Genomic DNA, 18,834 nt, shown 5'->3' with positions numbered 1-18,834 from the left:
TTTTAGGTGTAGCTGTGAACAATGATTAATTTGGTTCTATCATATTATCAACTGTCAATCAGCCAGTGTCTGTTTAACCAAAATGAACCGTTTGCCATCTTATTCGAACGTTTACAATGTTTGTTTTGGGCATAAAGAGCAGTAACAGCTTCATATTAGGGGGCTCGTTGTGCTATTCTAATGCTTTTAGAGTATTAACTGTAATTTAGGCATTTATTTCATTCAAATGCTCAAAGGAAAAATACATGAATGGAATCATAGTATTTGGATAATGACAAAAATGTGCTTTCAGGAGTGTAACTACAGTTCAACAAATCCTTTTTACATCTGTCCAATAATACAAACCACCGCAGCTGGCCCGTGTCTCCAGTTCTGTCCGACTTCTTCCAAGTTTCTTAAAACCAATAACACAGATCACAGAAATCGGGACCATCATTCAGCAGAGATACGACTCCAAGCTCGAAACTCTTTATTCGACTCCCACCACAACAGCGAGGGATTGATTTTGGAGCTGTTTTTCTTGACCCTTCAGTGAACTTTTTTTATGAACTATGTGATATATTTCTGATCCTTCTTGGAGATTCTGCAGATATGTGATACTTGCACATGTAGGAATCCCAGCAGGGCTTGCATTGCGTGTCTGTGACCCCTGGATCTGTTGCACAACCTCAGCTCAAATCTACATCCTCAAGCTCATTATGTATGTATAAGATGTGTGTGCTTTTCAGTGCGAACAAGTTGCAGTTGTGTGGTAGTGACTAACAGCTGCTTTTGACAAGAGAGGACTACACCTTTCTTACTGCTTAGTTACTGCTCTGATGATTCTCAGGACAAACTGTACTGGATCCTTCATGCACTGTACAGAAAAAGTGTCTTTATCAACACACACGGTTGCACACACATCTTTAGGAGTTCTGTCTATCGCCTGTAGCCCAGATCTCTGAGTAAGCTGGTGTGGAGTTTGTCTTTGGCTGCAGGGAATTACCTCAGCTCTGAATCATGTGGCGCCTTGCCTAGAGTGAGCACGATGCAATCAGCCAGCCATCTTTCTTACTCATAAACTGTCAGAAGGGCCTCACACAGAGGCTGGACACACACTGCAGGAGTCATGTCGCTTTAATGTGCCAATTAGGCAGTTTCAGGAAAATTAGGAGTACTTTTTTATTTTGTTTCAACGGCAACTCTGGACCAATGCTGAAAACGCACTTTTTTTTTTTTTTTCTAATTTCAATTTGTTTTCTTTAACAGACATATCATGAAGTGCAATAAGAAAACGAGATAATGTTCTGCTACATTCCCTTGGCAGCATGACCGAAAACCTCATGGACACCATTTTGCTGGTCTGCTTTGGTTAAACTTAAACTTATAACATGTTTAAACAAAATGCTGTCCCATTCTGGTCAGTTTTAGAAAATTTGGTTAGGATTAGGAATCAAAGATACTTGGCTGGGGTTAGAAAAACATTATCAAACAACAACGTTGTGGTTAGGGATATTCTTTTTTTTTACCAGCAATGAGAGACATTTTTAACCTTCATAAGCAGCTGCTCACACGACCACCAGAGGTACTTGGAACGTATTCATTGGCTGTATCTGCCTGCTTAAACAAACACAGCACTGACACCTTTTGGGGAGGAAGGGGTAGATTTGTGATTGGGTAAGAGCCATTTAAATTGTAATGAACTTGGCGTATTGTTATAATCACTTTGAACTATTTAAAAAAAAAAAGTGACACATCATTTTAACTTCTTACCTAAAGTACGCTAATTATAGTATCTCACTGTATTATTTTTCTGCTCGCAGGCTGTGGCTCATAGTTTCAGGAACTGCAACAAACTTGATTTTCATACCTGGACTACATGCATGCAGTGATGTAGTTACTTATTTGGTAAAATCTTCAATCATGCTGAGAGATGGTGATGTAATGTCTTTGGGCAGATTACTGCACTCAGAAATGAGTCTCTTTGCTTTAGCTAAGCATACATCCTGAGCAAGTAATAAAATACTTGGCAAATGAGCATATAGTTTCTTTCCCTGCGAGCGTACAGTTAAAAACATTCATCTGTGTATCACAATATGATTTATCATTGTCAGTGTCCCTGAAAGGAGCATTCGTCAAACAGATGTGACAAAGTAACGCACTCCAAACGCACCTCAATATGTCATTCATTCATAGCTCACAAAACATATGCCTGATGTTAACCCTTTTACTGACCACATCTGGGGGTCAAATCACCAACAGTATAGTATGTCAATCAGAAAGACCAAGTGAGACCACAGCAAGCACTCAAGCGTCTAAATCTTCAGGAAGACTGGTTTTGGCTGCCCTATATTCCAGCTGTGAGAGACGGTCGGCAGTTTTTGGGTAATTTGTCGCGACAAGGTCTGAAATAGTTCTAGCACTCTCAAAAAGTAACAAAAAAACCCTTAAACTACATAATTGTGCATTGTGGCACGTTGATATGTTGTGTTGACGTCTTTTCCCGCCGAGTGTCCGTGTTGTTACATGGCAGGCAATGACGATATTTTTGTACACTTGACAGTGAGGCAGATTCATTTCTGCGCTCATGATGGGCCATTCATCTCATTTCCAGGGCTTTTTGTGTTTTCTTTTTCCAAATGCACATTAGGCTAAACAGGATATCACCGACTGGAAGAGTCATAGAGGATTTAACAGAGGCTTGAATCACCATGTTCATATTTGAACAAACGAAACGAGTCACAAAGTAGCTTTATATGAGTGCATACAAGTATCCAGGAGTGTTCTGTTCTTGTAATTTCTTACAAAAGTGGCTGAATTCAAATCTGAAACTTTTGTACAGTGCAAAATTTTAGGCCCACAGATGAACTGATCTGATTAGATAGTATTTTTTAACATTGAAAAAGAGCTAATTGTGTATTGCACATACAGAAAGCACAGAAGGAAAAGATGAATAGAATGTTTAGAACTAGTGTTTAAAAGCTGGAATACCTGCATAATAGAATACTGACCACTGACAAGACAGAGAGCCTAAGCTTTTACTTTGGTACTTCAAGCCTGTAAAAGATGGAAATAAGAATGCCATTTTTAAAAAAAACATTTTTAGGAAATGCATCACATCTAACTTTATTTCTTTTGGTATTCAGGCCACATTTGAATTGCACTTTGATTTCTCACTTTTGTACCCATGTTGACTTAATGCAAATATAAATAATGCACAAAACAGACAAAGGCAAATTACATGGAGCAGGAAATGTGTGTATTTCTGCATGCAGTATATTAAGAAAAAACATTAGTTTTCGTTCATTTTCAATCCATTGAACAGGTAGAAGAACATGCGGTCTCGCAGCAACAGTTTGGAAGATGTAGCCAAGGCCAAGCTGGCACAGCAGCATCAGGTAGATGCCCGAAAACGATCTGCAGAACGAGAGGAGCCCTCGGGAAGAGCGGAGCGTCGTATTCAACACCGGGAGCCTCCGGACGACACTGGCACCATTCAGCGGAACCACAAGACAGCCAAGAACGACGGCAGTGCCGGCGGCAGTGGAAGCTCCAGCACCTACAATGCTGAGAAGAGCGCTCGGAGGGAGAAGAGCAGGGACCTTTCCCGAGATGACCTCGTCTTTCTACTGAGCTTGCTGGAAGGAGAACTACAGGTAATTCAAACTGCAAAGGTGCCTGTGCCAACTTTGATCATGCCCAGGGGACATTTAATTAATACAGCAGCCGACAGGTCAGCACATATGGCAATGAGCCCAGTCGGACCTAAAAGTCAGACATGCTTATCGAGAAGGATTAAAAGTCTTATGTTTAAAAGTCAGACTTTTTAATGAGCTTATGGGCTAAATACATGGACTAGTGCAGAAAAACACACTCTGAAATTCCATAGCAAAACATTTCTGGACATAATCTGCCAACCAGAAAAGCAAAAATGGCTGACAAATAATATTTTTAATGTTACTTGTTATTGGTATTGTAACTTTACTATAGTTCAGCCCCAAACTAAATGGCAATTCTACTTCGAAGGTTTGAATATACAGTATAGGCTACAGTATCTTTTTAAATTACTTTTTAAGTCAAGTAACTGATCAATCAAATTAGAGGACCACCCAAAGTTACTCTGGGAGCCAGACGCACATACACATACAAAAAAGATCCTCCACATAAACTGGCAAAAACTCTATATTGCCAAACGCATTCGCTCATCTGCCTTTACACGCATATGAACTTAAGTGACATCCTGTTCTTAATCCATAGGGTTTAATATGCCATCGGCCGACTCTTTGCAGCTATAACAGCTTCAACTCTTCTGGGCTAGCTTTCCACAAGGTTTAGGAGTGTGTTTATGGGAATTTTTGACCATTCTTCCAGAAGCGCATTTGTGAGGTCAGACACTGATGTTGGACGAGAAGAACTGGCTCCGCTCTAATTCATCCCAAAGGTGTTCTATCGGGTTGAGGTCAGGACTCTGTGCAGGACAGTCAAGTTCTTCCACAGAAAACTCACTCATCCACGTCTTTATGGACCTTGCTTTGTGCACTGGTGCTGCAGTCATGTTGGAACAGGAAGGGGCCATCCCCAAACTGTTTCCACTAAGTTGGGAGCATGAAATTGTCCAAAATCTCTTGGTATGCTGAAGCATTCAGAGTTCCTTTCACTGGAACTAAGGGGCCAAGCCCAGCTCTTGAAAAACAACCCCACACCATAATCCTCCCTCCACCAAACTTTACACTTGGCACAATGCAGTCTGACACGTACCGTTCTCCTGGAAACTGCCAAACTCAGACTCCTCCATTAGATCGCCAGACGGAGAAGCGTGATTGGTCACTCCAAAGAACGTGTCTCCACTGCTCTAGAGTCCAGTGGCGGTGTGCTTTACACCACTGCATCCGATGCTCTGCATTGCACTTGGTGATGTATGGCTTGGATGCAGCTGCTCGGCCATGGAAACCCATTCCATGAAGCTCTCTAAGCACTGTTCTTGAGCTAATATGAAGTCCACATGATGTTTGGAGGTCTGTAGCGACTGACTCTGCAGAAAGTTGGCGACCTCTGCGCACTATGTGCCTCAGCATCCGCTGACCTCGCTCTATCATTTTACGTGGCCTACCACTTCGTGGCTGAATTGCTGACGTTCCCAATCGCTTCCACTTTGTTATAATACCACTGACAGCTGACTGGGGAATACTGTATCTAGTTGCAAGAAAATTTCCCGAATGGACTTGCACAAGTGGCATCCTATTACGGTACCAGGCTGGAATTCACTGAGCTCCTGAGGGCGACCCATTCTTTCACAAATGTTTGTAGAAGCAGTCTGCATGCCTAGGTGCTTGAATTTATACACCTGTGGCCATGGAAGTGATTGGAACACCTGAGTTTAGATATTTGGATGAAAATTTTTGGCAATATAGTGTATATCAAAATGTATGTTCTATATATGTATATTAGTGGTGGGCCGTTATCGGCGTTAACGTGCTGCGATAATTTGAGAGTCTTATCGGGCGATATAAAAAATATCGCTGTTAATCTATTCTCAGAGTTGGGTTGGGAACTGGGTCAAAATAGGTAAGCAAACTGTGATGACTTTTACCTTGATATTTTAGCTCGGGTGTAGGCCGATGTACTTTGTCTGCCGTTAGGTGTGATGAAAACAGAAGAACGCCACTTTGCAGAAGCCTGTGCTAGGCAGTTTATGGAGGTCGCTAATCTGTGGGGGATAGTTGACAAAATCTGCTCTGTTGGAACAGACAGCACTCCTAATATGGTGGCCGCAGGGAGGATACTGCCCTTCGAGCATCTGCCGTGTGTTGCACATGTTGTACAGAGAGCGATTGTAATGTCACTGCGAGAAGAGGGTTTTGATGCTGCACTTGCCAAGTGTCGTCAAATGGTGGGACATTTCAAACACAGTCCGGCCAACGCAGACGAGCTGAAAGTCCAGCAAACCTCCCTTGGGCAAGTTCAGGAGCCGCTCGTGCAAGATGTTCCAACACATGGAATTCCACCCTCGAGATGATCAAGCGCGTGTGGCGCAACAGAGACACACTGCACACAACGCTATCTCAACAGCAGCACAACGTGGCCCTCCCAATAAGTGCTGAATATGAGAAGTTGGCGAAGCTAGAGAAACTGCTGGAGCCATGCATGTGAATAAGCTGGTCTGCCTAATGCTGCGTGTACACCAAGAGCGACCTACGCTACCTGGTAGCGGAGGTAGCTGGAGAAGCTTCGCTTGAGAATTTGCTTTGGTAGCTTTGGTAGCTCGTGACGTCACATTTAGAATGTTAAATTTTTAAAGGCCCCGCGGCTGTGCAGCACCCCCGCGAGAAAAAAACATGAGGAAAGTGAGGGCAGGGACACAAATAAACGTGTTGTTATTTACAATTTGTTATACAAGATATACATCACGTTACAAATTATGTAAAACTACATTAGGTACACCTGAGAAGAGCAGGAATAGCAGAGGCAGCTGTGAAAAATAAACTAAATTCGAAATAAAATCCGAAATAAATCCGAAATAAAACTTAATTGCAGTGAGAAGGTATACGTGGGGTTACTACACTATTGTATTGAAGCACTCGACACGGCAATTGCAACAGTCTCAGGATTAAACGACTATTGTTTGGATAGGAACTAAAGTTTACACGTCTGTTTCCGCGAACCCCGCGGATTGTCGGACCCCTACAATCTGTGGATTGTCATTGGTTTTCGCCAAAACGCGTCATAGCTCATTAGCATAATGTTAGCTTGAGTTTAATTGCTTGAATCCGCTCTGGTAGCGCAGTTCTCTTCGCCACTGGAGAATCTGCTCTGGTCGCCCAGGTAGCTCACCCTCCATAGAAAAATAATGATTTCCGGCGCTCAGGTAGCGTAGGTCGCTCTTGGTGTACACGCAGCATTAGTGACTGGTGGAAGAAGGAAAAGTAGCGCTTGGACTGATTAACAAAAAGCTACTGATGTAAACCTTGTAGGCTTACCGTACTAATTTTCATGTTTAACTGAATAAACCGTTTAACACACCTACATTTTATTGAGAATGTTTTTTTTTCTTCACCAAATATCAAAGTAGAACAGCTTTCTCAAGCAATCAGTGATGGGTTTTGGAAACAGGAAATGAGCCCCTGGTTTAATGCACCCCCTGTATTAAGAAACCCTATCTCAAAGACTGATTTTTAGTCATTACTTGGGTAGCACGCATATTCTGAATGAGCCATTTTAATCTAGATTAATCTAGATTAATTTCAAGATTTCAGTGAGATTAATCTAGATTAAAAAAATGTATCTATGCCCACCACTAATATATATATATATGTTCTAGAATGCGCCGCTGAGGGTGGCAGCACGTTGGAGTAGCTCTGTACCTCACATTGAGATTTTTTCTTTTTTCTAAATTTCATTCCTGTTTTTTCTTGGAAGAAATTGCATTTTTTGGACAACTGTTCCTTCCTGCCTTGGATGCTGTGCAGCTGGATTGATTTTTCCTAATATTTTTGTACATTTTGCTCTTTTGTTATGATGCATAACCATAGCAACAGGGTGGTTTACAACAGGGAGCAGCTGATTAACATTGGAAAAGCAGAAATAATTCGACAACTGATGCCAGAAATCCCACTGGAATTGAAAAGGAGGCGTCGTGGATGCAGAGCAGGAGCAAAGAGGAGAGAGAGAGAGAAAGAAGAAGTTCAAACCATCTCTGCCATCCATCATCATGGGCAATGTAAGATTGTTAGCTAACAAGTTGGATGAACTTTTAGCCTTGACAAGGACTCAGCAAGAATATCGGAATGTAGCATTATGTGTTTTACTGAGACATGGCTGCAGGATCATATCCCCGACTCCAGCGTCTCTCTGCCGGGCTTCCTGACTGTACGAGCAGATCGAGATTTAAAGAGTAGCAGGAAAAGGAAAGGGGGTGGATTGGCAGTGCTTGTCAACAACAGATGGTGTCACCCAGGACATGTTAGTGTGAAGAGTCGTCTCTGCAGTCCTGACATTGAACTATTGGCAGTAAGTTTTCGTCCATATTATTTGCCAAGAGAGTTCACCAGTGTTGTTTTGGTGGCTGTTTACATTCCACCCTCAGCTGTTGCCGACACTGCATGTGATGTCATCAGTTCCGTTGTTGCTAAGATGCAGACACAACACCGCAATTCTTTTGTGGCAATATCTGGTAATTTTAATCATGCCTCACTCTCTGCTACACTGCCAACTTTTCAACAGTTTGTCAGCTGCTCTACCAGAGAAAACAACACATTGGATTTGTTTTACACAAATGTCAAGGATTCATACATTTCCAAATCAAGACCTCCCCTGGGTAAATCAGATCACAACCTTTTTTTTTCTCTATTCAGCATATAAACCCCTTGTCCAGAGACTACCTGTCACAAAAAGGACTGTTAGAAAGTGGTCACATGAAGCTGAAGAAGCCTTACAGGGTTGTTTTGATGCAACTGATTGGATTTCTCTTTGTTAGCCACATGAGGAGGACATTAATGCCATGACTGAGTGTGTGACTGACTATATAAACTTCTGTGTGGACAACACCATCCCACCAGAACAGTGAGATGCTTCCCTAATAACAAACCCTGGATCACCAGTGAGCTAAAGGAACTATTGGACAAGAAAAAAAGAGCCTTTAGGGAGCGAGACAGGGAGTTACTGAGGAGTATACAGAAGCAGCTCAAAGTCAGGATCAGAGAGAGCAAGGAGGTGTATAGAAAGAAGCTTGAGAGTAAACTGGAGAGGAACAATATCAGAGATGTGTGGTCAGGAATGAAGAAGATCACAGGCTTCAAGCAGAGGGAGGATCAGATGGATGGAAGTCTGGACAGAGCAAATGAGCTGAACACATTCTTCAACAGGTTCAGTTCAGGAACAAGCTCACCATCCTCCCCTCCTGTTCCCAGCCAAAGAGACATCCCACTCTCCTCTGACCCACAGCTTTCCTGTAACATCTCCACCTCCACCTCAGTCATGGATTCTTCTGCTTCTACTAGTTTGTCTTCAACCAAATCAGGAGATGCTGCTGTCCCCTTTGCCTCCCCCTCCCACTTTTCTGTTTCTAGAAGTCAGGTGAAGAGGCAGTTGGAGAGACTGAACCGGAACAAGGCTGCAGGTCCAGATGGTGTCAGCCCCCGAGTCCTGAAGGCCTGTGCAGAGCAGCTCTGTGGGATTCTGCAACACCTTTTCAACCTTAGCTTGACCCAAGAGAAGGTACCACTGTTGTGGAAGACATCCTGTCTGGTTCCGGTACCAAAGAAAACTCATCCTTCAGTCATCAATGACTATAGACCTGTTGCCCTGACATCCCACATCATGAAGGTCCTGGAGAGACTCCTGTTGACCCACCTGTGTAAGCAAACCAGCACATATCAGGACCCCCTGCAGTTTGCTTATCGCCATGGAGTTGGAGTTGAAGACGCTATCATACACCTGCTTCAACAAACCCACTGTCATCTGGACAAAGCAGGCAGCACTGTGAGGATCATGTTCTTTGATTTCTCCAGTGCATTTAACACAATCCAGCCTGATCTGCTTCATCTGAAACTCCAGAAGACTCAGGTGGAGGCCTCAACAATCACCTGGATTAATGACTACCTGACAAACAGACCACAGTTTGTCAGACTGAAGAATTGTGTGTCTAACCAGGTGATCATCAACACAGGAGCACCACAGGGGACTGTACTCTCACCATTCCTTTTCACTCTGTACACTTCAGACTTCCAGTACAAGTCAGACTCCTGTCATCTACAGAAATATTCAGATGACTCTGCAGTTGTCGGGTGTATCAGAGATGGACAAGAAGCTGAGGACAGAGAGCTGGTGGACCGCTTTGTGGCATGGTGTGGGAACAATCATCTCATCTTGAATGTTAACAAAACAAAGGAGATGATTGTAGATTTCAGGAGAAACAGGGTCAGATCAAACCCTGTTTCCATCATGGGAGAAGAAGTGGAGGTGGTTGAGGAATATAAATACCCTGGTGTTCATCTGGACAACAGACTGGACTGGAGACACAACAGTGAAGCCATCTACAAGAAAGGACAGAGCAGACTGTACTTCTTGAGGAAGCTAAGGTCCTTCAAGGTTTGCAGCAAGATGTTGCAGAAATTCTACAAGTCTGTTGTTGAGAGCGTCATTTCCTCTTGCGTCATCTGTTGGGGCAGCAGCATCAGAACCAGGGACCTAAAAAGACTCAACAACCTGATAAGGAAGGCTGGTTCTGTTCTGGGGACGACTGTGGAACCTCTGGAGACAATAATGCAAAGAAGGATTTTGCATAAAATCAAGAGAATTATGGACAACCCTGAACATCCTCTCCAGGAGACTGTTATCGGAAAACAGAGTCTCTTCAGTCAAAGGTTTCTTCAGTTTGGATGCAAAACGGACCGCTACAGGAAATCTTGCCCACAGCCATCAGCATCTATAATAACTCCTTGATTTAATTGAGTTACATCAACATTTAATTTCCCTCTTGGATAAATAAAGTATTTTTGAATTGAATTGAAAAGAGACTGTGTGATGAGAATATGCGGATCTCACACATTCTTCAGATCATGTGTTCACACATATTTACACCAATTCTGTTCTTATATGAGATGGAAACAAAAACATACAACGAAACTGAAAACTTCAGCTTGATTAGTAACATATTGGCTGATATCCTAGGCCATGTAGGCTTTCAAAGACAGTTTAAGTACAACATATAATGCTCTATTTGTACGTCTTTGTTTCCCCCTGATCATCTTGATGCAAGGCCGTAAAGGCTGTGTTCACTGGTTGCAGATAAAGCAGGGGTTGCAGGTCCTAATTCTGAGACCGTGCGTGAGCTTATGCACATTTTTTTTGTTCTTTTTTTGTTCTGTTGTTCATTCCGGAACTAAGACTTAAAAAAAAAGGAAAAAAAACTTCACAAGAGTCTCAGTTTTACATTTGGTAAAACTGGGCTTCTTTATTTGCTTTTGGCTTAAAATGGGAGTGGTAATCAGGTTCGTGCACACACATATAGTTTCACAATAATTGAGATTGAGAAACATTGGTAAGCATGGCTACGAAAACCTAGTGAGAAGAATGTATATGCACAGTTCTTCCTTTGTGCACTCCCAAAAGTTTAGCCCGGGCTTGTATGCTCGATGCTCTCTGCTGCGAATTATTTCTGCATTACAAGCTGAATCTACCCAAACCCACTTTATTTTTTCTCATTGCAGGCCAGAGATGAGGTGATTACAGTGCTGAAGGCTGAGAAAATCGACTTGGCCCTGCTGGAGGCCAAATATGGTTTTGTCACACCACAAAAAGTCTTGCAGGCCTTGCAGAGAGACGCCATCCAGGGCAAGTCCGACGTCTTCCAGGAAGATATCTATGAGAGACCCATGGCAGAGGTAATGCTAACTGTAGAGTACTATAATATTCCTGATAACAGCCAACATGTAGGTAACATAGTGCAGTTCAGACATGAGACACTTTTCTTTGCCCTCCTGACGTAGCTGGATAAGTTGGTGGAGAAGCAGAGAGAGACCCACCGAAGGATGCTGGAGCAGCTGCTGATGGTGGAGCAGGCACACAAACAGGCTCTGTACAAGCTGGAGGACGAGAAGAGGAACCACGGAGAGTTCATGAAGAAGAGCGACGAGTTCACCAACTTGCTGGAGCAGGAGCGTGAGAGGTCAGTTGGAGAACACACAAGAAAAAACAAAAACAAAATCAAACAATAAAAAAAACAAAATCAAACGAGGAATCGTTATGTCACACAGTACCTGCAGTTTCCAAGGCTTCCTTGGAGAAAAAAAACTAAAGGCCAGCTGTATGATCTGGTGACTCATACAGAAAATCGAATTTCAATTTCTTAAAAGAACGCCATTTTGGGTTTTTTTCTAATTCAAACGATTTTGAACGACATTCAGCCACATTTGATATATCATTCCCCCGTTGTGTAAAATCTTCACTTCTCCTTTAAGCACTGCTTACACACTTGGCTCTATGTGAAAAAGCGAGAAACATCCCACTCTGCTGACCACCCATGCTGACCTGCGCTGCATGCAACTGTAACCATGGATTTGGCCCCCTAAATGTAGCATCCACATCTAAAGCCAAAATTACAGCTGAAGCATATTTCTTCTTTAAGCAGTAACTGTCATGTCTAACTGCCTCGCTCTCCCTGCGGCATGAGCATCTTTATGAGCAAATGTCAGCAAGTTCTTGAGTAATTTCAGCAGACATAGTCGCGGTACAATCATAAAATTTTAGTATTTTCCAACGGCCTAGTGGTAGAGGCTGAAGATAGAAGCCTGTGAACAATCTTTAGATCTGAATGCCTTTGCTTAAAAATTGTTTGATGCCAGTAACAGTGGCTCAGATCCTCCGTCTAACTCCAAGCCAATCAGTGCTGCTTCAGTCTTAACAACCCTATGTGGCATTATATCAAAATGTGTTCAGTATAACAGGGTAAAATCCCACCTGAACAATGTTCATTACCATTGTTCCCATGACAGTTCGCTTTTATGAACATGTATTATTGAAAGGCTTTGCACAAACCTGAAGCAAACCACGAGTTGTTTCTGGAAGCGATCCCGTCAATATGGGTGGGAGGCAAAACATTTTTGGACAGATGATTTAGGTGACTTAGGTTTGAAACTTAAGCACACAGCTAGGTCTTACATTTCAATTTGAACGCAGACTTTTCCTTTCTAGTAGCGTTGTGAATACTTGTGAGCTTGAGTGAAAAACCATGTCTCAAGTAAAAACTAATATCTGCGGATGGGTGCCAGTTTCATAATGTGCTACAATATGAAGTAATACACTAAACTGAATCGGATAAAAGATGATTAAAGGTGCATTAATTCAGCGTTTTCTTGCAATCTCTTTGAAACCCCGTCCTGTACTTTCCCCCCCGACACCACAACAGGTTCCTTACGCTGGGTGATAGCAGGATCTTTCAGTGGAACGATTTGATCCAAACTGAAATATTTCACTCAGTTTAAAGGAATTTCTCACTGTTTGGTGCTGCCATTTATAGTTTCTATGGGGTTAGGCTACATGACTTTGTTAATATTTCGGCTTCTTTTACCTCGGAAAACATCCCAGTTTACATTTGTTGTTTTGAGTGAAATGCCATGTCAGCAATTTAGTGGATTACCAGACTTTTTGGCAGGTGAATTTATTCCTCCCTTAGGATAGATTATAACATTAGCTGTTCGTGGGCTTTTCCTTTAGCACCTTAATTTATTTCCCATTAGGCATTTACACTGTTTTACCCCTAACTTTACAAGCATTTCAGATGATTGCTTGCTCAGATGAAGTCTTGACACCTCTGACGACGAAACTATGAACCATAAAATGTTGTAATGTGAGATGAACCTGGCCTTGATTATTTCGAAGCGCTGTCTGACATTGCTAGCCACAGAGGCATCTAGAAGCAGAAAACGCGTCTGAATTATTCCTCCTGTAAATGTCACATAGAAAACAGAGCGGTGCTCTGTTTACTGCTTTCTCAGCAATATCACATATCATGCACACACAAACGCGCACAGGGCGTGAGCACTAACTCAGCAACTCGCGACACACACAAACGCTCTCTCAGCATTTATTTTCACTACGGAAACACAGCTGAAAGGCGGCCCGTGACCTGCTCGGGACAATCCCATCACTGCACTTGAAGCCGGAGCGGAGTGTGTTTGAGTTGGACCACAGGGGCGGTGTGACGTGTGTTCTGTGCTGTCACCGAGCATGTCGGGAAGGATGGGCTGCCATGAAAAATAGTCCCCCCTGTCCAGACTGAAGCTAATAACTGTGTGAGAAAAAGTGAAAGATTTATACAAATTAAATTTGGGAGGGGGGGAGAAAAGCTAACCTCCCGGCTTTGAAAAGAATCAGCCACGCCTCATGATCGACAACGTGCCAGGTTACTTTAGAAATACTTGATAAGCCAGTTATTTTTCAGTGAAGAGTTCACCAGTAGACACAGTGTATGTGCGTAGGTGCTGTTTACATATGCATGACCTTATTAGGTGTGTATCTGTGGGTATCCTTTTCATTCATTTCATTCTATCCCACTTGTTCAAACAATTCCTCACCTGAACCGTTTACCATCATCAGAATCAGAATCAGCTTTATTGGCCAGGTTTGACTAAACAAACAAGGAATTTGACTCCGGTAACTTCACTCACAAAGTACAACACTCAACAATAACATAAAATGATAAAAATTAGAAATGCAGAACAGTAAGAGTGGAATTGAGTATGGGTGGTAAATAGGGATGTGTACGAGAATAATAAATGCAGTATATACATTTGCAATAAATAGACACTATGGGTAAGAATGCTATTCCTGGGTGTTCAACAGAGTGACTGCTTGGGGGAAGAAGCTGTCTTTGTGTCGTCTGGTTTTAGCAAGCAGTGTCCTGTATCGTCTGCCAGAGGGGAGGAGATTGAACAGTTTGGGACCAGTAATGTGAGGGGTCTGCAGAGATTTTTACTGGCCTTTTCTTGGCCCTGGACTGGTACAGGTCCTGGATGGAAGGGAGGTCAATTCCAATAATCCTCTCTGCAGCCCTAATTGTCCGTTGCAGTTTGGCCCTGTCTCGTTTGGTGGCTGACCCAAACCAGACAGTGATGGAGGTGCAGATGACAGACTGGATGATCGCAGAGTAGAAAGTGGTCAGCAGCTCCTTAGGCAGATTAAACTTCCTTAGCCGTCTCAGGAAGTATAACCTCTGCTGGGCCTTCTCCTAAAGTCCATTTTCATCTCCACATTCTTCTTGGGGTTAAGCTCCAGGTGGTTCTGACTGCACCACTGGACCAGCTGCTCCACCTCCTGTCTGTAGTCAGACTCATCCCCATCCTGGATCAGACCAATGACAGTGGCGTCATCCGCGAACTTCAGGAGTTTTACAGATGGGCTCTTTGAGGTGCAGTCATTTGTGTAGAGGGAGAAGAGCAGTGGGGGGAGGACACACCCCTGTGGGGCGCCAGTATTGATAGATCGGGTCATTTAGATGATTATGAGTTATACTACATACATGGTGATGTTGTGTATGCTTCAGTACGGATGTGGAAGCGCCGTACATTCCTGAATTTAGGTCACAACTTGGTTCTTACGGCTATGATAACACCCTCATCTCAAATCCAGACAGAAGAAGAGGCAAGGTTGGTAAACGATTCCACAGGTTTATGAACAATTCCTCGTTACAGCCACATGTAAACAGAAAATGAAATCAAATAAAGAGCATCAAATCTGCGTGCCATTGGTCAATAAATTAGAGTTGGTGCAATCTTTTTTTGTGATTGGCGACCTACCGTTATTATTTCATCACGTCTAGACCACTGTAACAGCCTGTTCACCCGTCTGAGCAAGAGGGATTTGACTCGTTTACAGCTTGCGAGGATCCTGACGCGCATCAACAGAAGAGCCCACATTACCCCCGTCTTAAAAACTCTTCACTGGCTCCCTGTATTTTACCGGAGAAAGGATAAAATTTTGGTTTTGACATTCAGAGCGTTGCATGGACAGGCCCCTCCCTACATTTGTGATTTGATCCGGCCTTGTGCTTCAGCTCGTAGCTTGAGATCCCCTGAGCAACATATCTATTGATGGTCCCTCGCACTCGCTTTAGGACCCGAGGAGACGGACCTTTCCGAGCTGTTGGACCAAGAATGTGGAAGGAATTACCACTTCAGGAGTTCTGTTGTAACTGGGCGAGTACTGTATGTTACATTGTGACGTTTGAGCTTTATTCGTTTGTTGGGTAAAGTAGATCATTTCTGGATTCAGATATCTGGCTTGTTTTCCTAAATGTGTACCAGCTCAACTTAACCAATGATTTTCACGGTATCAGTAGATTGAGGAAATTTTTTAGTTCCTCGACGAGCCCTTTTCTAGCTTTTATTTATTGGATTTTTTGCAGAGGAAAAAAAAAAGTCCAGAGCCATTTTTTTCAATTCAGTAGGAAGCAAATCTAAAGCGATCTTTTTAAAAGTAAAAAAAAAAGAAATTTGAATCAGACATGTTTCCATAGCCTAAAGAGAATAAACTAAGCTGTGAAGCATCACCAGGGGGTGGGAGTAGAGGTAATGTTGCTAGTTCTTCAGCAGAGGAAGCAATGGTCCTAACTGGGAAACTAGTGCTCTTACTTTGTAGAAAAAGGAAAATAAAGAAAACTGCTTTCAAGTACCACAGTACCACTTAAACCATCTACAAGAGGAAAATGAGAGAGTTCCTCTTCAGGAATGACTTTAATCACTGGGAATCTCTGGGATATTATACTAAATCTGGGAGGACACTGATCAGTCACGTCGAATTTGTTTTCTGGCTCAGCCGAAAACAGCTTGGGAGCGATGTCATTTTAGTCTAATTTGTGCCTTATTTGCATATTCTAAATGAACTCTCCAAAAAAAAAGGCAATGGAAACACGGCGAGTGACAGAAACTAGCGAGAAGTAGCACCTGTGCAGCTCTTCTCTCATGTTTGTTGTTGAGGTTCGTCAACAGAGGTTGTGCAGTGTGTGAATACAAAGACTGGCAATACAAATCAATTATTTTAGCATAGAGATATGGCTAAAATAATGTAGCTTTCCCACCCACCGACATGTGTCCCTTGTTGTGGTAGCCGGGTCTGGCCATATGAACATGTGAGTCCCTGCTATGCAAGCATTCGTAAAGAGATGGATAAAACATTCTTTATTACGAGTTGTCTGAAATACTCCATGTTAGGTCCTGCAAAGTCTTGTTTAAAAAGATGGTGCATTTTAACATGTTTACATGTAAAGTAAACAGTTGTTCTACACATTGAAAATCAAGTACCTGAGCTCAACAGTACGCCTCTGTAAAACGTAAATACGGAGTGTTGTGAATATGTAAATATTCAAAGGAAGTATACACAACTCAGTTTTGCACTTTAATCTCAATTTAGAAACTTAGTTCTAAAAAGAAGTTCCTCCGAGAGAGAGAGGAGAGAGAGAGAGAGAGAGAGAGAGAGAGAGAGAGAGAGAGAGAGAGATGAGTGTGGCCGAGGACCCATGTGGCTTTCTCTGGTTTTATTCTTCATACTCTGTTTTAACCATCAAACACTAGGCTAGCTGGTTTCTGTGAGTAGCTCCATATATCATGATGAGCTGTACAGAAAGGAGAGTCATTCCAGTCTTTCCACTTTCTCGTTTTCTTCAACACATGGTCATGACAGAAAGATTAATTTCTTATTGTTTTAGTGATCTCAACCATCACTTTGGTGCGCACAATATTATCAGAACTAATAGAAGTAAAGGTCTGCACGATCAAACTGGGTAAAGTGGAAACACAAAATGATAAAAAATTAAAAAGAGATTTAAAATAACAAAAAAAACAGCCTGTAAAGTCACACTAAATCTAAACATCCAGTGCTGATTACCACAAAGTCATAACAAGAACCTGAGAAAACATGTTTCCGCTAAATAACAGTCCTGTGACCCTCTAAAGATGTAGAGGTAGACCTGTCATCAAGACTGCCTGAAAGCAGGAAGAAAGTGAGAATCCCAGAGGAGCTTGAGTAAACGGAGTTTAGTCCTTCACGCAGGCTCAATATGCAGAGATTGTTCAGCAGCTTCTGTTTAAGTCTGCCCTCCTTGCAAAACATTATTGCAGGCAGCTTGAAAAACTGACCAAAAAAGAAAAAAAAAACAACTAAAAGCTTTGACTTCTAGACGGAAACGCCACTTATCACTCGTTTAAGGAGAGCTGAAACAGCCCTCTGTGTTTTGAAAGCAGCTGCCACAGCTCGACTTGTACTCCATGAGAGACGAGCATGTTGCCGCGGGCTTTCATTTCACTCTTGTTAATCCACTGTAGTGCGATTGCATTTTCGCTGCATGTAATCATTTCCTTTTATAGGGCCCTGGAAAACAGCGAGTCGCGATTACATCCCGGGGTGTGTGGAGCAGAATTCAGGAGTGGACCAAACTTTTTCGCCCCCCTCTCTTTCTTTCTCTAAATGCACACACACTCATGCTGTTCATTAACAGACACATCTCCCGCTGCTGTTTTTATTTTGATCCCTCTTTTTTTTTTTTTTTTTTGGCAAAGAGGCCTGTGATTGACCTCCTCCGAGGAATCTCTAAAAAGCTTGTAAATCCATGCAGGGGGTCGGGGATGAACCTGGTTTTCCTCTTGATTAATTGTCGATCGGGCAGCGCTCCACCAGCGATGACCTCATCGCACGCCTGGCACTGCAGAAGCAGCAGGGGTGTGAGAGCGAGAGCGGCATCCTAACCATCAACAGATGTTACTTTAAACATGACTTCAGCTAACAGATATAAACACACACACTGCACACGGCAAGGCCTCAACAAGCCTTTTGCTCGCCTTTGTTCTTTTTGAAGAGAGGGCAGGGAGTGAATTTTACGACCACGTGTGGCCTCTGGCTTAATGTGTATCGTCATTAAGAAAGAAAAAAAAAAACTTACTGAGGCATGTTTATATGATGTATTGGACCAAGAGAGGCTAGAGAGTACTGTGCTATCTTTGCACAATGTCTCCAGATGACAGCAACCTTTACAAAACATCCTGTGAAAAAGTCCTGTGATGTAACTTCAGTGAAATGCACACAGCCAAGCATGCAGGTCTGGTATCATTTTAACCTAAAACGCAAAAAGCGAAAAAAAAAAAAAAGGGTCCGATGCTAGTGGCTCCAGGGATTTTAAGCTCACATGCTGCTGTTTAGTCTTCACCTTGTTACTATTTCAGTCTTGTTGTTTATCTTGTGGGAGATCGAGTGAACATATCTGGCACAAGAGTTTGAGTGGAAAACCTCAATTCAGAAACCTTGTCGCGCAATGATAGTGAAACGGCACCGTTCATACGTCAAAACTTGGGATGCGAACACGTGGAC

General features: G+C 42.6%; 1 protein-coding gene across 1 annotated transcript in view; it reads left to right on the top strand.

Annotated features, from left to right (window-relative positions):
* The window catches only part of filip1l (filamin A interacting protein 1-like), a 94,348-nt gene that overhangs the window by 24,805 nt on the left and 50,709 nt on the right, over nt 1-18,834 (top strand). Inside the window, exons 2-4 of the mRNA XM_075477564.1 lie at nt 3,305-3,635; nt 11,187-11,360; nt 11,466-11,644. Of these exons, the coding sequence (XP_075333679.1) occupies nt 3,315-3,635; nt 11,187-11,360; nt 11,466-11,644 (674 nt within the window). The 5' untranslated portion in view covers nt 3,305-3,314. The remainder of the gene's footprint in view (nt 1-3,304; nt 3,636-11,186; nt 11,361-11,465; nt 11,645-18,834) is intronic.

The sequence above is a fragment of the Odontesthes bonariensis genome, chromosome 11, assembly GCF_027942865.1.
Source record: "Odontesthes bonariensis isolate fOdoBon6 chromosome 11, fOdoBon6.hap1, whole genome shotgun sequence".
NCBI classification, from domain to species: Eukaryota; Metazoa; Chordata; class Actinopteri; order Atheriniformes; family Atherinopsidae; genus Odontesthes; species Odontesthes bonariensis.
This window is presented reverse-complemented; position numbering and strand designations above follow the sequence as displayed.